General features: G+C 36.9%; 1 protein-coding gene across 1 annotated transcript in view; it reads left to right on the top strand.

The window, feature by feature from the left end:
* mkxa (mohawk homeobox a) overlaps positions 1 to 15,452 on the top strand; it is a 47,932-nt gene extending 32,480 nt beyond the window's left edge. Inside the window, 2 exon segments of the mRNA NM_001098733.2 lie at positions 13,104 to 13,137; positions 13,553 to 15,452. Of these exon segments, the coding sequence (NP_001092203.2) occupies positions 13,104 to 13,137; positions 13,553 to 13,748 (230 nt within the window). The 3' untranslated portion in view covers positions 13,749 to 15,452.
* The last annotated feature ends 6,776 nt before the right edge of the window (positions 15,453 to 22,228 follow it).

Genomic DNA, 22,228 nt, shown 5'->3' with positions numbered 1-22,228 from the left:
GGTGAAAAACACACCTAAATGTATTGTATTATTCAACAGAAATCCAGACCTGACCATGTGTGCTAGACTAGATCTGGGGTATTTGCGTCCCTTTGGGTTGCATCTGTGGCTCAGGGTACAGACTGTTCTGCTATTTTGTGGTAGAGAATATGTTGTGGTGATTTGTGTTTACTCTGACTGGTAAATATAAAATGAGGGGACGATTTAACAGATTTCACACCCAGATGCTGAGGCTGCTGCTTTATTTTGGCAGCAGTCAGACTGTCATGGTGTGTCATCTGCTCCGCAGATCCACAGAAATACTAAAAATATTAAATAAAATTGCCCCATCATTTCTCTCACCCTGTTTACCCCATCAGTTTAGCCACTGTTGGGTTGTTCTTTTAGCTCACCAGTCAAATCCACAGCCCAGAACATGTCAGCACCTTCAACACAGTTTGATCCATCATAGATTAATGGGCTGTGATTCAAAGGCTCAGAGAAGAGGAAGTCCAACAGTGTCAATACTGCTGTGTTTTTCACCAGGGAGAGGTTTTAAATAATGTGCAAAGGATCACTATCATTCTTCATTGCTCTATTGGCCCTCATGTCTCATCCAACCACCCTGACCCAGAAACGGAGGATATCGTGGATATTTATAGTGCGGCGATTACTGATAAACCTGAATGGAATGGAGAGAATGGAAGAATGGAGTCAGTAATTGGGCTGCTTTTAAAAGACGAGGCCATTACAGTGAATTAAACCTCAACCAAAAGTATGATCTGGGAAAGTGAATGGGAAAACAAGAACCAAGACATTGACTTAAAAAAAAAAACTGTGAACGTCAAAAACGAGTTGAAGAGAGAAACAGAACAGAAATGATGATCACAGGAAACAGTGAGAAAAATGGAAGCAAACCAGAAGACAAACTCAGCCCGTTTGAGATGGATTTATCTCAAGAGTGACCTGAAGAGACAGAAAACCGAAAGAGAAACAGATGAGTGAGGGTAGAGCTGGCAAACCTGAGACGACACACATGCCAACCTCATCTTAACATCATTCACAGGCCTTCGGTGACATTATTAAAGAACAGCGTTCATTTTTCTCATGCACACGGTGGACGTAAAAACGAGACACCAAGACCTGATGATGTCTGTCTGCTTTGGACAGAACCAATTTTCCTCCTCTTTATTTGAAAGGCTGTGAAAGATGTGAGCTCTATTTTATAAACCAGTAAAAACAGGCAGAGATTATGGCCACGGGTTTGAGAACCACAGAGCAGACTCCAGTTGTTACATTATAAATGTGACAAATTCATCATGCGTCTTTTTCTGATGCCTGCTAATTTGTTGAATTGTAACTGTCCCTCTTTCTTCTACATGCGGGGATGTTTCTCTGTGATTTTGAAGCAGTATGTGCCACATTCATTCACCACAGATTGACGCTGACATCTTTTCCATTCTCGTCTTCGCCTCAATAGCCAAAAAGCCATGACATGTTGCCCAGATTCCATTTGTCACTTCAGTTCATGCAGCTGATAGATGGACGATCAAAAGAAAGAATGAACGGTTGGATGGAGGTATATTTCCAGCCCTGGTCTGCTCTGACATGCCAACCATGATGACATTTTGTCTCCGTTAAGACTGATCATTGACAGTTGCACAGAAACAGACCTGTCTGAAGTATTTTAGCCACTCGTTTACAGGATGCGTCCAATATGCACCAAAATAATTACTTTTGTTTGCTGCTTGTTTAAACTACTTATTAATTATGAGTTGAACCAATACAATTCTTTATTTTTTGAAGGGGACAACTTAATTGCTTTTTGTTCAATTCACTTAAATTTGTAAAACGATTCAATTAACTTAATCCATTTATTTTTGTGACAACATAAAAGAATTCTGTGGAACCCAACATTTTTACAATCTACTGCTTATGTACAGTTGGAGTCGATGTTTTTATTTTTTTGGCAAATGTTTGCTGTTCAGGGACAGAAAGATCAACGTGTTCTTTGTGTTAGACAATGAGAAGTTTGCTCTCTTTGGGTAATCTCTAGCAGATACTCTTGATTATGGTACTGACCCCAGTTCAGGGTGAGAGGATTGGACTGATAATACTTTCAAATAATCGACTCAAATATCTACTGTTATTTCTACTTGAAGGAAAAGCAGCTTTTGATATCATTTCTTGGAGTGTTTCTGGTGAGTGTTGGTATATTTTCTCCATCAAGTATATGTGTCACTTTAAAGGAAAGATTAATCAAAGAGTATTTATCAATTACTCACCCTTATGTCATTTTAACAGTTTTACAATCTTTTCAAACAACTAAAGACACACAAACATGGATTATTTAGATGAAGAACACCACTATTCAATAGATTCCTATTTTTAGACACGCTAAAATACATGCAAGTTAAAAAAATTTTTTTTATCAATAAACCTATTTTAATCAATATAAATCAATTTAAACAATGCCCATTGAAATGTGATTTTGTTTCAAAATATGATCAATCTGATCATCTAAAATGTTGTTGTTATAAAGTATATATATATATATATATATATATATATATATATATATATATATATATATATATATATATATATATATATATATTGTCAATTATCAAAATGAGTTTGTATAATTACCTTTCATAACTGTCAAACATGATTGTGTTCTTAAACATCACACCTCGACACGATCTCACGGCAATTCATTATTTTTTGGTTTACAAGCTAAGTCGTATAAATCTGTAAGATCGCATTTGTACAATTTAGTATGATTTGCTTATCTCCCAATGACGGTTGGGTTTAGAGATGGGGTTTGGTGCCACGCCTCCTTTTTAAAATCGTACATTTTCAAACAACTGAACGAAATAGCCACTAAACTAATAAACAGAAGATAGTTATGTTTCCTCATGAGACCAGGCTGGGCACCTGCCTCTAAATGCAAGATAACATGACAGTTTTATCATTTATTACTATTCTGGGGAATTTAATAATAGAATATTTTGAAAAGAATATCTTGACGAAAACTAAATATCGCAATGTTTGATTTCTCCAATATTGTGCAGCCCTATGCAAGTAATATTATAATCAGTGTTAAGGGGTAACGCGTTATATGTAACCTGCGGAATGTAATAATATTACTTTTCCAAAGTAACGAGTAAAGTACTTTACTTTTAAAAATAATTTATATTATTTGAGTTACTTTTAAAAAATTTAACATGAGTTACTTTTTACCTTGCTTAATTGGCTTTTACAAAATATATTGCAGAATAAAAATGACCTTGGTCAGGTTGAATGACAAAGCATGCTTTGACGAAACAGTCGGCTTGCACTTATCATCATCATCAGGTCTCTTTTTTCACAGCAGATGAGTCAGTGTACTGTTCCAGTAACTGAATAAATCAGGATTCTGGTTTATTTTGAGTCAAAGGGGGATTCTGGTATGTTAGTACTTACTGAAGGCGCAAACTGTTTCACAACAACTCAATTTATTTAACTGGTTTGACTGGTCCAATTAGAAGAAACAATTTATTCATGAATCGCCCGTCATCACTACAGACAGTCAGAAACAGAAACAATGGCAGGCCGGAGATTCACATTTTTGCCATGGATCCTTATTTTGAACTCAATGACAATTCACTTCTCTTCTTCGATGAGTGTAGATTATGTGTAAGTAAAACTCACCACCTCCAGCTAAACAACAAATGATTGACATCAGTTCACGTTCTCCAGGTAAAGCAGTTAATTAGACTAAACAAAAAAAAAAGGTTATTGCTTTTATTGTTGAGGAGATGCAGCCACTGTCTAACATTACTGTAGAAGTGACTACATTTTGTAATAGAGTAAAAAAAAATTCTCTTTTGTGAAACGATTTACTCAGTTGTTAAGGCCACATGAAGAAATGTATTCGATGTATAAAGCTCAAAATTGGATTTGGATTCAGGGATGTTTTTTATCGTCATTTTGTTATTAAATATTTTAAAAATCTCATATCCACTACTGATTTTATACTTTAGTTTCTTCCTCTAAACCTCTCCACTTGCCAGGCTCCACCTAAAATCCATCCATTTTAAACACTATACAGTGCTGTGTGTTTGTATTTACTTGTCTGGCTAAATGAAAGCAGGTGGCGGCAGTAAGTAGTGTACAGAGACCATACATCTGCGCCAGGTGTTCACTGGTCTAACATCTATCAGTAGCTGGCAGAGCTATTCGTCTCCTTTTTAACACTTATTTCTGCTCTTTTCTTTCTCTTCCCATTTCCTGTGGTGATGGTAAGAGTGCTGGGCTATTTTCAATCCATCAGGCCTCTTTGGCATCATCAGTCGCCCAACTCACTGCAAACAGAGCCATGTCAAACCAGACCTGCTCAGTAGCAAATACTGCAAAAACGAATAAAAAAAAATACCAGAAAATAGTTACAACTAGCACCTTATGATTTATAGAGGATTTATAATTTCTTTGGCACCGCTGTTGTTTTTGAAAATCTGAGTTTTAGATGTTTTAGGCAGCAGCATTTGGAAATTGCACTGGGTCTGCATCCAATTTTCAGCTCAGAGTTTTCCTGGGGGAGAGAGCAGAGACGCAGTCTGCTCCCTAAAGAGGGTCACTTAATGCTGCATGCATTGCAGACAAGCCCCCTTAACACTGTTGAAGATATCAGATCAGCATGAGGGACAGTTTTAGAATGCAATGAACATGCTTTAGGTTTGAGTCAGTATGCCGCAACAAAATAATAAAATCCAAACATCATGATGATTTTTTCAGGAAATGAGCAGTTAAAGTGGTGCCAGGAAGGTCTTGACTGAATTACATTTCCATTCCACCAAATGATTTCAGTTATTATAAATATTCTGATGGCATAAAACAGACAAATAAGCAATGTTTAATGTATACAAAAAGCACATACACGCGTCCTCAACAATTGCATGTGCATACAGCAAATATGCACAGCAGTACAGAGGAGACTTATCTCACATCTTATCAATCAACATGTTTTCTTTTTCTCTATCAGTGGTATTAATTAATTAATTAATTTTCTTGTCGGCTTAGTCCCTTTATTAATCCGGGGTCACCACAGCAAAATGAACCACCAACTTATCCAGCACGTTTTACGCAGCGGATGCCCTTCCAGCTGCAACCCATCTCTGGGAAAAATTCATACACACTCATTCACACACATACACAGCTTATCCAATTCACCTATCGGGCATGTCTTTGGACTGTGGGGGAAACCGGAGCACCCAGAGGAAACCCACACGAACGCGGGGAGCACATCCAAACTCCACACAAAATGCCAACTGACCCAGCCGAGGCTTGAATCAGTGACCTTCTTGCTGTGAGGTGACAGCACTACCTACTGCACCACCTTGTATTAATCCGTTTAAAAGATAGTTTACCCAAAATTTTAATTTACACATTATTTACTCAAGTGGTTCCAAACTTTTTCTTTATTCTTCATAAACATAACAGAAGATATTCTGAGGAAAGCTGAAAAATGGAACCGTTGATTTCTGTAGTAGAAAAACGAATACTATGGAAGTCAGTACTGCTCTCTACACTACTTGTCTTGTTGCCTATCCAAATTTTAGGAACAACAAATAATAACTTGACTTCTAGTTGATCATTTGGTAACAGAACCGGCTTATATGAAAGGAAAATGCCTCTAGATTACGTTTATTTTACCCAAGTAAAGTATGATCATGCCTCGATTTCTTAATTACTTAATTAGGACAGGAAGGTCTGACTTTGCTAAGACAAAAGTCTGGTCAATAAATATTGTGTATGAATGCATGAGCTTGAAGGACTGCATCCATACATCTCTGCAATGACTCAAATAAATTAACATCATCTGAAATGGCAAAGAAAGTGTTTTTGCAGGACTCCCAGAGTTCATCAAGATTCTTTGGATTTATCTACAATGCTTTCTCCTTCATCTTACCCCAAACATGCTTAATAAGATTTATGTCTGATGACTGGGCTGGCCAAGCTTGGAGCACCTTGACCTTCTTGGCTTGCAGAAACTTTGATGTGGAGGCTAAAGTATGAGAAGGAGCGCTATCCTGCTGAAGACTTCGTCCTCTCCTGTGGTTTGTAATGTAATGGGCAGCACAAATGTCTTGATACCTCAGGCTGTTGATGTTGCCATCCATTCTGCAGATGTCTTGCAATACTGAATGTAACCCCAAACCATGATTTTTCCTTCACCAAACTTGACTGATTTCTGTGAGAATCTTTGGTCCATGCGGGTTCCAATAGGTCTTTTGCAGTATTGGTGATGATTGGGATGCAGTTCAACAGATAATTCCTCAGAAAATCGACCTTCTGCCATATTTCCAAATGATCAACTAGAAGTCAAGTTATTATTTGTTGCTTTTACAACTGGGATCAACAACAAGACTTTTGTTATCTCAAAAGTATAAAATAAAATAAAAAAACATAAAAACAGGGATTATACTGGTTGTGTATAAATGTGCTGCATTTCTGAACCATCATAATTGGTCCATTTCTCTTAATTCATATATTCCCTTGTTTAATGACTTAATTCCCTTCCTACTCCTTCCCCTTCTACTATTCCTGGCCATCAAGAGATTCATGTTATTCAAGTTAAGATTAGATACCATTACTGCCCATGATTTAGGAGCGAGGGATGACAGAATGTTTTGCTCTTTATTTCTTAGGCTGGTGGTTGTCAGTAGAAACCAGACAAACAAATGCCAAAAGAGTAAAATGAGCTACTGTAACTGCGATAATAATGTCAGACAAAAGCATCAGCTCTATCACACTTTCTGAATGGCCTCCAAATCAAATTCACATCAAATCCTAGAGCTGGTAATTTTAGGAAAATAGCCCCAAATCTGAACAGAAGCAATGTCTAAGCAGTTTGGGTTGTTTGTGTTATTATACTGTTGATAAATGAAGGTGTCAGTGACGGAAAAGACAGTTACGAGGCTGAGCGAAGAGCAAACTTGGAATTGCTGAATGCTGCTGGGGAAAAAAGAATAATAATTTCAAGGTTTAATGGCATGTGCAGCTAAGGACTGAATACCTGCGTTTGACAAAACACAGATCTTGGTTTGTTGTTTGTATCAAGCACACTGAGAATAGCAAATCACAAAAGCCTCAGAGAGCAGGAGCTTATCTACAACAGAGAACAGACAAGAATACAGAGAGATACAAAAAGAGAAAATGGATACAAGGCTACATACTGTACACCACATGTGCCTGAAAAACATCAGCAGAGTGAACCTGCTGACACTGAGAGAAATCAGATTCAGACCAGACAGATTCATTCTGCTGTCAATGAGCTGGCTGCCCAATATTTTAAAAGTTGGTATTACCCACTAAATGATTTTGTGTTTAATAGATGTCTAATAGACATCTAAACATAGTCATCTTGGCTAAAACAAGTCTAAACTTTGACTGTCATTGAAAATCTAATAGACATTTAAGAATAGTCCAAAACTAGACTAGTCGTCAAACAGACGGATTAGACAGACTTTATATGTAGTCATTCATTTCTGTTTATTTGATGACTAGCGTAGTTTTGCCCTATTCTTAGACGTCTATTAGATTTTCACTGACAGCCCAAATTTAGCCTCGTTTTAGCCAAGATGACTATGTTTAGATGTCTATTAGACATCTATTAGACATATTTCAAAAGCAAAAAATGCTTGCTGGGTAGTGTTGCCACGATACAAAAAATAATGACTTACCTTGTCAGTATATCACAATACAGATAATGTACCGATACCACAAAACAAAAAAACAGCAGAAAACAAACTGAATAATACATGACCTATGATCTATCATGACCTATCACATGCCAGAGGGTCAATACGATAGTCACTTTAAGAGCTGTGCAGACCCGCAATAATGACACTATCTGAATGGTTGAATGCAGGGCTTGACATTAACTGTTTTGATCAACAACCACTGTGCTTACTGGTAGTTTTCCAATGTTACTAGCCATTCGCCATTTTCACAAGCCATAATTTTGCTGTTGGGAAAATATATTTCAATTTGGCATGCTAAAATGACTTGATTTATATTTTGTGTTATGTCCACATCTCTCCTTGTTCTTTTAATTTGTTGTGCGTGTTGTGTATGACCTTGCTCAATATTCATGAGCAAATGGTCTGTGGTTTTAGTGTTGCAGTGAAATTAGTTTTATTTCACATGACTTTTCAGGGCTTAACACCAAGGATTTACCAAATTTTTCTCTGGCCACATCCAAACTAATTATTTCCTTGCTACAAATTTTTAATAATGTATGAAAACAAGCTAAATATAGCTGTTTACAGTACACTTTTCATCCAACAAAAATGTCCTTAAAAAAACTATTGACATTTTAAAAAAAGTTTTCATGTATCTAAAACTATGCACAGTAGTCTGTCCAGGCTAAAGGTCCCAAAATGGAGAGATAGGGTCCGATTACACCGAATTCGCTTTTTGCATTGAGAGAAGCCTCTTTTTATTTTAATGATTTGCGCCTCGTATTTTACCCGCCTGCTGTACCTCACGTTTTTGTCATTGTGTGCAGTGCACTTACAGTTAAAAAAAGTCTGGAAAAATTCCCACTACATCAGTCGCATCTTTTTTATTATCTAATCAAATGAGGTGAGGTGGAGTTTTTGTTGAGGTGACAGCAGTGTTTGTATTGTCAAGACGACTACAGAGACATTTGAAGAGAGACTAGTGGTTGCTGTTTTGAGTTATGGGGAGCTTTATGACTTTACAAATCTTGAATTTCACAATGTTATTAAATATTACAATTATACCAAATTCAACAGCAACACTCGCACTCAAGCTGATTCAGTCATTGCCTAGCAACATAAAAAGTGCAAAGCACTTCTTTTTTTCTTGTCAACAAAAAATGGCAGTGTGGTGCGCCTGTTTTTAGAACAGAAAAACGCGTTCGGTGTGATCAGCCACTTAATCTCCTATTAAAGCAATGTTTTTTTTACAGGATGATAATTAAAACATATTAACCAAAATGTTATTAAAACTTTATGTCATCAAAAGAATGCAGGTGAAAAACATTGCCTGTATGAAAATGAAATGTTGGTGTGCACATGGTTAATGTTAGGCCCATTAATAATCGCTTCAAACAATGGTTAAAGCAAAAGTGGCTGCTGCTGCTTACATTGCTGCTTGCTCGAGCAATGTTTTTTTCCATGTCTATCTCAAAGAGAATCAATCGCACCAGTTGCGTTTCTAGGCACAGTTGCTTTGCACAAGGAAACGGGAGCACACTTAAGCTCTCATCAATGAGTGAAGCACGCCTGTGTCTCACTATGCACCTGATCATTCTCTCATTCTGTATTCACCTGTTTTCTTTTGTTTGTGTGAACAGTTTTTTTGTTAGTCGTGCTGCTTCTCAATTCTTAGATCACATTTGCACAGATATTTACAAACATCAATGATCTAAAATTGTCATTTTTAGTGACGAGCCAGCACTGGCAGTTTAAAAATTATTTTCAACCGGCAACAGCTGAAATCTACCAGCATTGGCAGTTTGGCAGGTGTGAATGTCAAGCCCTAGTTGAATGTATTTAAAGTGTTTACATTCAAAAGGCTTTCCAACTGTATTTGCAAGGATATTCATCAAGATGGCCATTTGGACTTAATTTTGTGTGTTTTAGTGCAACAAGGCAGTAATGAAAGTGAAATTGGCGATCACATTCTATCTTTGAGGCATTTTCTGTTAACATGCTTCAGTTTTGGGTCAGTCAGCACAAGAATTGCAGTTACTTACCGAGGCTACTTATTAAATAAGAAATAAAAAACAACAGCAGAATATTGCAATGCTTTTTTAGTACCAGTATAAAATGCAAGACTAGTTTGCTATGAATGGTCCAGCAACACAGGCTTATCTGAAAGCCTCTTCCTCCTGCTACTTTACCTGATCTGCTGCATAATTATTGACGCCCATTCATGCAACCGCAGCAGCACATCTCACATGCTCACAGCAGCATATTCCTGTATATAACCCTGCAACAGCACCTGCTCGGTCAAGATTAAATACAATAAAACTCTCATAGCCAGTAGAGTTAATCCATTAACCCAAAAGTACAGTGAAAGAAAGGGAAATACATTACAAATCGTGACAGGAACATTATGGGATCACTTGGGCAGATATTGAGAAAAATCTAACTCAGACTGTACGAATTAAGGCCAGATTTCCCACTGGAGGCTCTCTAATCACTCCATCTTCACATGAACTACTTGTTTTGCAATCCCACACTCCGGTTCATTTAATTGGGCCCCAAACACATCTGTGAGTATCGAGTTATTCTGACTAACACGCTCATTCTCAGCCATGTAAAACTATTACAGAACACACAGAGCACAACAGGATATTTCTCAATTAGCCTCAGGCGCTACTGGCCCACTGCTGGCCTTTCCTCAACACCCAGTTGCCATTCAGCGCACATGTGAATGGTTTTTAAGGAAAAACAAGTTTAGCACAGGCTCAGACGAGCCGTTGGGGATGATTAGGTGCTGTTTGGCCCTGCAGGTGTGTGGGCAGCGCTCCAGTGTCCGTTCTGGATCCAAGGGCTGTGTGTGAGTGCAAGGTTTAGGATAGGATGAGGTGAACGCATGCAAAACGCTGCCTCCGGGGAGAGAGCCGAGACATCCGGAGTAAAGTCATGAGGTTTAACTCGCTGGACAAACGACATCATGGATCTGGATTTAGAGAATGATTCAACGTCTGTAAAATTCATCCTAGATGAAAGTGTGAGACATGTTAAACCATAACTGTCATGTCCAGTAAGAGATCGGCCTGGTGTAATATCAGATATCTCTGCGCAATCATTTTACAGTATCGCAGTGCAAGGTGTGGATATTCAGAGAAAGGAAGTATACAGAGGTATAAAGTACTTCATTAATATTTTTATTTTGGCATCTATTTTTATTTTGGTCTCCATTTAGACATTCTGTTGACTAAAGGGACTTTTCAACTAAAGCTGTAGTGAAAAAAAACATAGAATAAAGAAATCAATGGAATAGAGAAATCAATTCTGCATCAATTTAGAGATTTTCAAAATACATCTCTATTGTTTTTAAATCAATTCTGAGCTTTTTAACAGCAGATTGTGATTTAGGCTAGTTTTTAACTTGGTACACTCAAATGTTCACTAGCAAGTGCATACGGCTGAGTCGTGTATATTAGCTTGTATGTCATGAATAAAATAAGCAAACAAAGCTCACAAAAAATAATTTTGTTATTTGCTTTAAGGTTTCTTATCTTTATTACTAATTTTTTTAGATTCAAGTGTAAAAATTCAAGTGTAAAGATTTTTTGTATTTGTGAGGAACTGGATGCAAAGCATACTGTGCCATCTGCTGTTAAGAACTAAGCTCAGAATCGATTCAAGCGAGAATAGTGATGCATTTCGTTTGCATCTCAGAATTTATGCAAAATAGTTTTTTTGACTGCTTTTTTTTACCACAGCTATATTAGCAACTGCAGATCAACTAGCAGTGATTAGAGTATTGAACACTTTTTAAAAATACATAACGGTTCGTTAACAAAGATTTTATTGATTATGGACCCTATCATACATCTAGCGTAATAAGAGCGCGTTAGTTATGCTCCTCTGTGGGTCCAAACGATTACACATTGCTTAATACACACATGATGTACAGCAATACACAAATATCTTTACATACGAAAAAAATTGAGGATAATAATTTTCTACGGAAATATAAAAAACTAACCCCATGCCATTACTGGGGGGCTTTTTTGTTGTTGTTGTTTATTCATGACAATTTGCATTTGTACAATGTTAATATTATTAGCAGTATTATTAATTATATGCATATTTATATTTGTTTTATTAAGAACAAGTTTAGTCCACCTGTCAGGTTTTGGAGATGTATGCATCACCATATTGGGCATAAGAATAAAATGTGTGGAGGCTGAATGGAGAAGGCTTATTCTTTATCCTCATGCTGCAGATGGTCTGTTTTCTCTCTAGTGAAGCGTTAGTTTTCCACGTACAAATTCCGCCATGTAAATAGCAAATGCGCAATGGCATGACGCAAATGACTTCTAATAGGAATGGGAGATGAGACTCTGATTGGTTTAATGCACGTTATGCTTAAAATACTCCTATAACTCATTAAGAGAATAAGCACAACGCTGTTAGACCATGCGCAGGGGCGCAGAGTGTATTTTTCAATCCTTAAAATAGCAAAATGGGATTCGGACATGCCCTTAATGCTTTTGCGCCATGCTTTCTGCTTAGATCATTAAATTACTTGTAACTTTGAAAATTTATGTCAGATTACTAAGAATTTTAAATTTCTTGTTTAAGATACAATCTCATGTATTAATACGTTTTTGAAATGTATCATTCCAAAACATTTCTTGAACAAAATAAGATCCTTTCATCATCCATCAAATTGGTGTCAGACAGATTGGTGCCAATCGTTGTCAATCAATTTTTTTTTTTTTAGCCTGTCAGAAACGTTTGAGTTTTTTTCAGGAAAAGTACTTCCACATAAAATGCTGACATCTAAATACATGATTCAAAGACATTATAAACAAAGATAAATTGCTCAAACATTATTCAGAAGGTAACTGCTTCTCATTGGGACACAAATTATTTTCAACATTTACAGAGGTTATTCTGTCATTTTATTGGTGTCTAAATCCAGAATGTCTGTGTTTTTCTCTTTACCACCCCTTTAAAAGTGAAACTCCAAATGTGTGGAGTAATTTTACTACCCTCTAAATCCACATCTTAATATTATTTTTGATCAGACACATATAGTATAATCTTTCAGTACTTGTGTGTGTGACTGTGCGTGTGTGTGTGTGGTAGAGGAACTGGTGATTACCATTAAGTAATTAGCCTTAAGTGTGTTGCTGACCTCTGTATTTAACAAATAGCACTGTGCCAAGCATCTGGGATGATTCCACTATTCTCAATGGAGTAAACGGAAACAAGCTTCTGCAGTCTCAGTTAGTGAAGCGTCTTCCTCCATTCTCAAAAGTAGCGCAGATCTACACATGAACAAGAACTCTGAATGTTTACTTACTGTCTTCCTTTGCCTCTGTGTGTTTTGTTATTGACACTGGTTTTGTTCTGTGTGTGTGTTTACAGAGACTGTGGAGCATGGATCAAATAAATGTGACAGGTGCGTATGACTGGAACTAGCATACACATCAATTACCTCAGTCAAGTGTGTTACTTTTAACTTTAATTGGTGTAACATACACAAAATGACAGTTTGGTTTACTTGATGATTGTAGCCAATAATAGCATTTTGTGATATCTGTAGACAAAGTCAGAAATTCCGGATAACTTTGAAAAATTGAGGAAAAGTTAAAATGGCACATCATGTTAACTAAAAAGTCCTACAGTATAAACTCAAAATTTAAAAGCAGAAATTGCTCATCTTGAAACTGTGTGATATAGACAATTGTGGCATGGGGTCACTTAAGAAACTCTAAGCTCACACTTTCTCATTAGTGCAGTTAAGTGTGCTTAAATGTTTAGCTTGTAAAAAGCTGTCAGTTTGTTTAAGTAATAGGTGTTTGATATGTCAACAGGAGTCTGCAGAAGGAGAAGGGACAGAGGAAAGATGAGACGTACTGGAGGGAGATCAACGCTGCCATGGCTCTCACTAACCTGGCTCAGCCTAAAGGCACGGCCACCGCTGCCACCACCACCAGCTGCATCATCCAGAAATCCTCACATATAGCCGAGATCAAGACTGTTAAAGTGCCTCTCCTCCACAAATACTAATGCGCGCACACACAGTGACAGAAGACCCCGCTCCTCTACTTTTGGAATATTCTACATTACTTTGTGGTACTGGTTTGTTATTATAAGTACAATGAAGTGCCCTGAAATGCAGCACTTGTTTAGTTCACCAATGTGTGCATTTCTTTTTCTCCTTTTGGATAAGTGTTGACGAAACAGCAGTATTTCTGAACGAGACACTTTTGCAATGTTAACTTATTTTGATATTAATCAGAAATTTGTATTGTATCGCACCAAAGTGCCTTGATGCGTCTCGAAGGAGAGATGAATGAGAATGTACAGTTGGATGAAATGACAAAGGAGTGTGTGTGTGTGTGTATACGTGTGTATAATACACACTCTTCTCTCACCGCCGATGACCTTCAGATTCAATCATCATCGTCCACATAAGGCCATTTGTGCATGTTTTGTCTTGATATCTCCTCTGGCTGTGACTACAACAGTGTTTTGTCTCCAAAATTGGAAAACTTCAACTGTCACCTGCCAACAATAGCCGTGAGCTGAGAGATAAGTTCAAACTCTGCTTCCTCTCGTTTGCCCACGTTTCTCAGACACACAGTGAGAAAGATAGAAACAGACTTCAAGGTTTTTTTTTTTCCTGTATCTGTTTTGAGACGAGGACTGGGACCCAAAGGGATATTTATGAAGTTGTTATTATTGCTTAAAAGCCAACGTGTTGCCATCTTTTATTCAGAACAACGTACTTCAGTGGAAGCAGAAAATAATTTAGCCAGTCATGTTTTATCCCCCTTTTTTCCCTCTCAGCTGGACAGAATTACTCTTGAATTGTTGTTTACAAGAAGTACAAAAGATACTTCCATTTTAAAACACACACACACACACACACACACACACACACATGCACCCACGCACGCACGCACACACACGCGCACACACACACACACATACACACACACACACACACAAAGATAAAAAGTATAGCAGTATTACCACATCTCAGATTCAGTGAGCAATCTCATTTTGTTTGTTTTGCGGTTTTTGCCTTTGGTTGTGTTGAAGGAATTGAAAGAAACTATGTTGGATGCAGTGTTATTTACAGTAGAGTCGAGTTTTACTCCATTTACAGAATTAAAAGAGCAATTTTGAGTGTCGTAATAAGCAAGTATGTCTGTTTAAAGGAAAGGCCAAAGAGACTTATTGAAAAAGCAGTATGCACTTATCTGACTGCACCCAATCCCATTTTTAATATCAGTTAGCACTATGCCCCTGCTTTTCTGCTCAGCAGAGCACTGTAGCACATTTTATTTGGTAAATTTTCTATTAAAAATGGGGAAATGTATGATCTGATCTGCTTTTGAAATCTCCTTTCCCTTTGTTTTCCCTCTTGAATCACATGTGAATGTCTTTAGGCCTTTACGGTGAACAAAGAGATGAGAAAGTTACTCGAGTTTCACTAACTGTGTTCAAAAGGACGCTGACAGACAAAGTTATTTTGTGCACATTTTAGAACCTTTGAAATGATTAAAGACTGTAAAAAGAAACGTGTAATAATAGTCTGTTTTTTATTGTTAAGTTATATTCTTTTTTTTATTGTAGAGACTGGATGTTTATCCAATGAAGGAATGCATAATATCTCATTTATTCTCTAATTTTCTTTTAATGTTCAGTTTTTACATCAGGAACCTTGTTTACTTAAACAGAACGTTAAATAAAACATTTTGATGATATGATGTTGCTTTGCATTTCATCATTATTAAAGTTTAAAGCTCTGCAGAATCCTTCTGAATCTTTCTGATCGGTGATATAAATGCTAACATTTCAACACAGGGTATCCATTCGAGGCTTAACTTTCTTGTTTATGAATAAACATGATCTTTTTGTGAGTTTTAAATGAAGAAATTTCAAACAGAAATGTTTTAGCGCTGAATAATTCACACAGCATCAAGGCAAACGAATGAAATTTGGCTAATTTGTCTCTGCGGTTTGACCCAAGTTCAAATGACAAGCTTCTTTTTTTTCCTTTTGGTTTTTAGCCTTCGCATCTTTTTTGAAAGCGGTCCTGCTAACTTTGCCAAAGGGAGAGACCTTGTTTGCCTTCACGCTGGTTTCAGCCCAGTAAATACAAAGACACCACACAGCACAAACAGAGCTGGAAATGGATGATGAGAACGGAGGTCTGTGTGATCTTGTCTTTCCTTAAGGGTTTAATCCTGAACAAATGCTGGGAATGGGCATGCAGCGATGACTGTGGTGTTTACTGTGTGCAGCACAGTGTCGTGAAGCTGCGCTCATCATTTAGCTAAACAAATAATCACTCACGCCTCTGCTGTATTAAATGTACATTTGCATGACAATGATCACCTTAAAAGCAGATTTTTTTTTTTTGACTTGCATTTTTTTAAATGTTTTGCAGTTTTTCATTCACAAAGATCCATAAAAAACAGCATTCTGCATGCCAGGACACTTGATGGCGATGTCTCTTTGAAAAAAAAAATAAGTAAATTGGTTTTAGTTGTCAAATACCCACACCTGCTTTTTATGTAATTGGCTGTTCATTTAAGATATTAAGTCGTACATCGCTGTAAAAAAAGGGGTGGGATAAACAATATGATTATTATCAATATGATTGATAAAACATTTAAAATTTCTGTCCAGATTGGTCACATTTTGATAATCTATTGGTCTCATGCAATCACATGATGCGATTTGGCAGGTCAGAGTTCACCAAGCTTGAGCCAATGGCTGTAAAAAATATGGACGACGCAATAGCGCCTTTTCCCACTGAACGCTTTGAAGGCAAAACGCCTCATGACGGGCAAAAAATGTTGCAAAAGACTGCTGAAATTGGAGCCTGGGCATGCGCGGAAGGGACTACCAGATGGAGCCAGAGGGCCAGAGACCCGTTTTTATAGTATTAAATTACTGGCTAAAAACATACTGTTTAAAAAAAATGAAGATCTGCACCTATATCAGCATGATAACCAGTGCCTTAGTTGACAATTTATTGCAAGTGTAATTAATTTTTTTATTTGGGCTCAAATCTCGTTCATTAAGATGGAGGCGCGCTTTATGACTTAGCCAGCCCCCAGGGGGCGATCTAATGGCCAGGAGCATTACTCAAAAGCAGGCATGCGACTACAGTGATCCTTCGTTAGGTAAAGTCTAGATTGGATATGCAGCCGGCCGGAAGTGCGATATGCACATTAATATAGCAGCATTTTTTTATGACACTTTATAACAATAATTAATATTTTTGCAGTACTGTGACGGTTGGGTTTAGAGTTGGGGAGGGGTAGATGTTTATAACATACAATAAATGGGAACTTTAATAAATAATAGAAATAATTCTTGTTAACTTCCGGCTGCAAACATATATGATTATTCGCGAAAATATTAATTTCTAAAAATAACCAACGATAGGCGAAATCAGCAAAGTAGTCTGGTTTATTTTTCATAATTATTATAGATGTTTTAAGGCTGTAAAACCTCTCACTACACACTTAATACACTTTTCTCAGACAGGCATTAACATTTTCTCTCTTGTTTAAACACTCCTAAAATGTTTAAACTTTCGCAGAAAAAAAAGACCAGTAATACAGAATATAACCAAAGATCCAAATTATTCAGATGGCATGGCAGAAATGTGAACAGTGTCCTGGGATGAACGCCAACTTGTGGCGCCGTTGTGCATATGCTGAAATAAACCTATGTTTACAATTATAAAATGTATGGGTTTGTGTGCATCTGGTTTTTCCACCCCCTTGATGATGGTCTTGCTGTTACAACTCTTTTGCACCTTTTTGGAACTCACACTGCTAGCAATCAGCGATTTATGTTAATTTGGCAAGCTGAACGCATTCTGTACTGTACAGGAGACACGTAGGAGATTGACTGACAAGGTCCACAGCCAATCAGGACGCAGAACACAATATGCTGTAAAAAAAAAAAAAAAAAAATCCATGTCAAATTGCTCTAAAAAAATCAGTGAAGCTGCGAGGCCATGAAAGGTGAACTGCACTATAGTGAGGGACCACTGTATTTGTTTGTGTCTGTGTAAACTACAAAACATGATTTTGATACATGCTCATTAGAAATGCCCAAAATGAAAATGGAAATGCAGTTTTTTTGTGAAAAATGGACTTCAACATACATTAATTTGTTCAAAGTTTCTAGGTAAAATTGACACTACAGGGTATGACAGCAACAACTTTTCTTTCTTTTCACACATATAATCACTGGGATATTCATTTTCTTTTCGGCTTAGTCCCTTTATTAATCCGGGGTCTCCACAGCGGAATGAATCGCCAGCTTATCCAGCACATGTTTTATGCAGTGGATACCCTTCCAGCTGCAACCCATCACTGGGAAGCATCCACACACATACAGTACGGTCAATATTTAGCTTGCCCAATTCACCTATAGTGCATGTCTTTGGAGTTGTGGGGGAAACCGGAGCACCCGGAGGAAAGCCATGCCAACACAGGCAGAACATGCAAATTACACACAGACATGCCAACTGACCCAGCCGAGGCACAAACCAGCGACCTTCTTGCTGTGTAGGGTGTGTTGCCAAACCCCACCCCTAACCCTTGCATTGGGTAATCTGTTCAACAAGCCCTGCCTTCTCATGGACATGTACAAGTAGGACATATATCAAAAATGTATAATAAAACTTACCCTAAGTAACAAATTTCAGATATTCAAACATATAGACAGCGCCCTCTGGTGGATTTGTCATTAGATATGTGCAAAAAAAGGCTCCTGGAGGAAGGGATTTTACATTTTGAAAAAATAGGCTGAAGCACGCATTTCCAATTAGCCTGGGCTGACATTTTGACACAAAGTTACATCTTCAATCAACAGGCACACATTTTTTCAGAATATTTATTGTAGTCTAATTAAAATGTTTAATGCAAATTATTTTTAACTAAGGCTTAGCTTCAGCGTTTTAGAACAAATCTTTTCACAAATGAATCAATAACAAAAAACATTTTAACAGCTACTTTCTGTCACCTACTAGTACACTGATGTAATTAATACTTTTTTAATTGAATTTTTATTTTTATTTTTTTATTATATCACAACATCTCAATTATAAACGGCTACCCCAGTATTTCTGTGATCGTTTGAATATTGTTAACATTCATTCATTCATTTTCTTTATGGCTTAGTCCCTTTATTAATTTGGGGTAGCCAGAGCGGAATGATTCGCCAACTTATAAAGCACATGTTCTACGCAGCAGATGCCCTTCCAGCTGCAACCCATCACTGGGAAACGTCCATATACACACATACAACGAACAATTTAGCTTACCCAATTCACCTATTGCACATGTCTTTGTACTTGTGGGGGAAACCGGAGCACCCAGAGGAAACCCACGCGAACGCGGGGGAGAACATGCAAACTCCACACAGAAACGCCAGCTGACCCAGCCAAGGCTCGAACCAGTGAGGTGAAGGCATGAGACTGTGAGTGGAACGTGCTACACATTGTGCCACCGTGCAGCCTATCCTTAACAGGCTTAAAATGACCCAGTACTGAATGTTTTATAACTACATGTCATCTGCTCTCTCTCTGAGTCTCCATCAGATTGGCATGTTTGCTGGGACGGTGCTGTACTTGGTAAGTTTTAATAGACAAAGGCTAGCTGTTTTGATTTAATTATGAATCAGAGTGTGTGAGTCTTTGAATTAAAATCATGATGCTTTAATTCTTAGTTGTGTGGTTCTACTGCAAACAAAAGTGTCATTTATTTAATACACTCTTACAAACACATACTATATACAGTGACCCTGAAACATATTTCCACACATTTGCCAAAAAAAAAAAATAAAATACATTTTAAAAAAAGAGAAATGTTTCACTGTCATTGACTTAAGATTCAAGACGTAGTTGACCAAGTAACTGACAAGCAAAAGTCTGTTAAGTTAGACTGTCAATCTGTGCCCAAAACTGAATGTTATTTACAGTAAAATTATTACCTATTCTACAGCCTCCATAAAAAAGTACAGATACAACATTAAAAAATATTCAAGTGCATACCTACCAACAAAGGTATGATTCCTGAGAAAAGCCTTACACCACTGCTCAAAGGTCTTGAAATTTTCAACACAAAATGCAAATTCATTGTCCAAACATTTTTTTGTGGCCATATCCAGTGCCCACACACTAGCATTAGCCAGTTTGCCAGATCATTTTATCTTTTCCATCTTTCCAATACGTAAATCTGGATTGGCCACATACAGACATTTATAAAAGTTTAGCTAATATATTTAAACATATACATATTTTATCACTGACAGCAAAACTAACAGATAGAATCAGTAGGTCTGAGCTGATGAAGATGCATTTCCTTACTTGTAGCACGTTTGAGCTATTATATAAATGTAATAGGCTACTAATGAACAAAGAATTGCTGAAGAATCACTTTCACATCATATCATAATGTGCACTATAAAGGGAACTATTATAAATCAAGCACCTCTCTCTCTTTGTCCCGTTACAATTTCTTTTCTCCTATTTCTCAGGGACTGGCAAAGACCAGTGCTCTGAGCTGAAATTTCCATCGAGGCTATTTGCTGAAATGTTTGAGCAGGTTTTGTGGATCTCACCCATTATCTAGCTAAACAGGTTGGGATGCTGAGCTGGCCAGTGTGTGACACACTCCAGACTCTCTCCACCCTTCTCATCGCACACACAATCCAAGTTACTGTCAAAAGATACTTACACACACACACTTTCCCTCTCTGGCAACAGGAAGGACTACAAAGAATATCCAAAATCATCTAAACAGGGGGAAGCTTCAGGCAGACTATGATATTTGAGACATTTCCCATATTGGAATAATTAGTTACCTTTCCTAAGTGGTTCATTAATTATCAACTGGCTGTATAGAGACACAGACGGAATGCCGAGTCCAGATTCTGAGCACTGATTAGTCATGTGATCAGACCCTATCTGAACCCTAGAACCATTATAAGTGCATTATTTTTATGTTTGACATTTTATGACAAATATTTTAAAGGTATAGCTCTCCCAAAACAAACATTTTTCCATTGTTTACTCATCCTCTATCTCTTTCAAAGCTGTTTGAGTTGAATGCTGGATAAAAACGTATCGTATTTTTGGTTTCTACAACAGATGACAATGGTTGCCAACCTTTTTTCCAACATTCTTCAGGAAGTTTTTGTTTAATGTTCAACAGAAGAAATAAATTCACAGGTTTATAGCTACTTGAGTGAGATTAGATTTTCCTTTTTAAATGACTTGATCCTTTAAATGTAAATAATGAAAACAAGCTAAAACAACAGCATGGCAGTTAATAAGGTTGAGGTGAATTGGAGACTAATAGTGTATGATCTCATTTCTGATTAGGTTATTCTGATTTGATTATATATATATATATATATATATATATATATATATATATATATATATATATATATATATATATATATATATATAGGTATTCAAGATATACAAAACTAATGCAATTAGGCATGGGACAATGACCATTTTCAAGGCATACCGCTGTTTGGAAATGTCTAGGTTTTAAACCACCAAAATTTTATGCTATTGCGTAAGGTACGTGTAAGATTTAATAATTACTAGTTTTTTTAGGACAACAGTATCTCCAGCAGAAAAGTTATTCAAAGATGCCATTTTAAATGGTGAAGAAATCTGAGTTTTTGAAACAAATGAAGAAAGCAGAAGTCAATGATTCTTCTTTAGTATATGAAAATATACTGTGTTCAAAGGGGGAAAAGGTTTTGTTTTTTACCCAGACATATAAAAAGAATATATTTTAGAGCAGTAATCACAAAACTGTCAAACCGTAATATTTTAATATAAGGTTATCATACCGTCAAAATCTTATACCGGCCCATGCCTAAATGCAATTATCAATGGGAGAAAATGGAATGGAAAATGAAAACTAATTGTATCAGAAATGACTTCTAAACAAAATAGCCAATCACTTTCTGCCCAACACTGTTGCATACTCATTCTCCAATACAGTGTTCGACATCAGAGCTAGTGTGTCCCAAATCGAAGTGTGCCGTATACCTTCAGAAAAAAAAAAAAGAAGAAGATGTTTGCAGACTTATGCATAAAAATCTGGACTTTTTTTGAGGGTTACAACTGAATTGTTTTATGTTCAATCCACTTAAATGTGTAAAAACGAATAAGTTAACTTAACTCCTTCATGTTGTCCCAACACAATTCGATTGTGTGGAACCCAAAAGTGTATTTTACTGTGTATGCTGAAAGGAGCTAATGCTACACAATAAAAAGCAAAAGTATCATTATCATGTTAAAAAGATATGAGATATATGTATTGAAGACATGGGATAAATTACTAAATTTAAATTTATAATGTTATTTTATACATTGGTTGTTTATTTAAATGATGACGATCAGATGGGCCCTTGCTATCCCCACCTTCCCAGTAGCTGCTGTGCTGCTATTGGCTGGAATGACCCGAAGGTGAAAACAGAAATGA

The sequence above is a fragment of the Danio rerio genome, chromosome 12, assembly GCF_049306965.1.
Source record: "Danio rerio strain Tuebingen ecotype United States chromosome 12, GRCz12tu, whole genome shotgun sequence".
NCBI lineage: Eukaryota > Metazoa > Chordata > Actinopteri > Cypriniformes > Danionidae > Danio > Danio rerio.
Note: the sequence above shows the minus strand (reverse complement) of the source record. Positions and strands in the feature narration are given on the sequence as shown.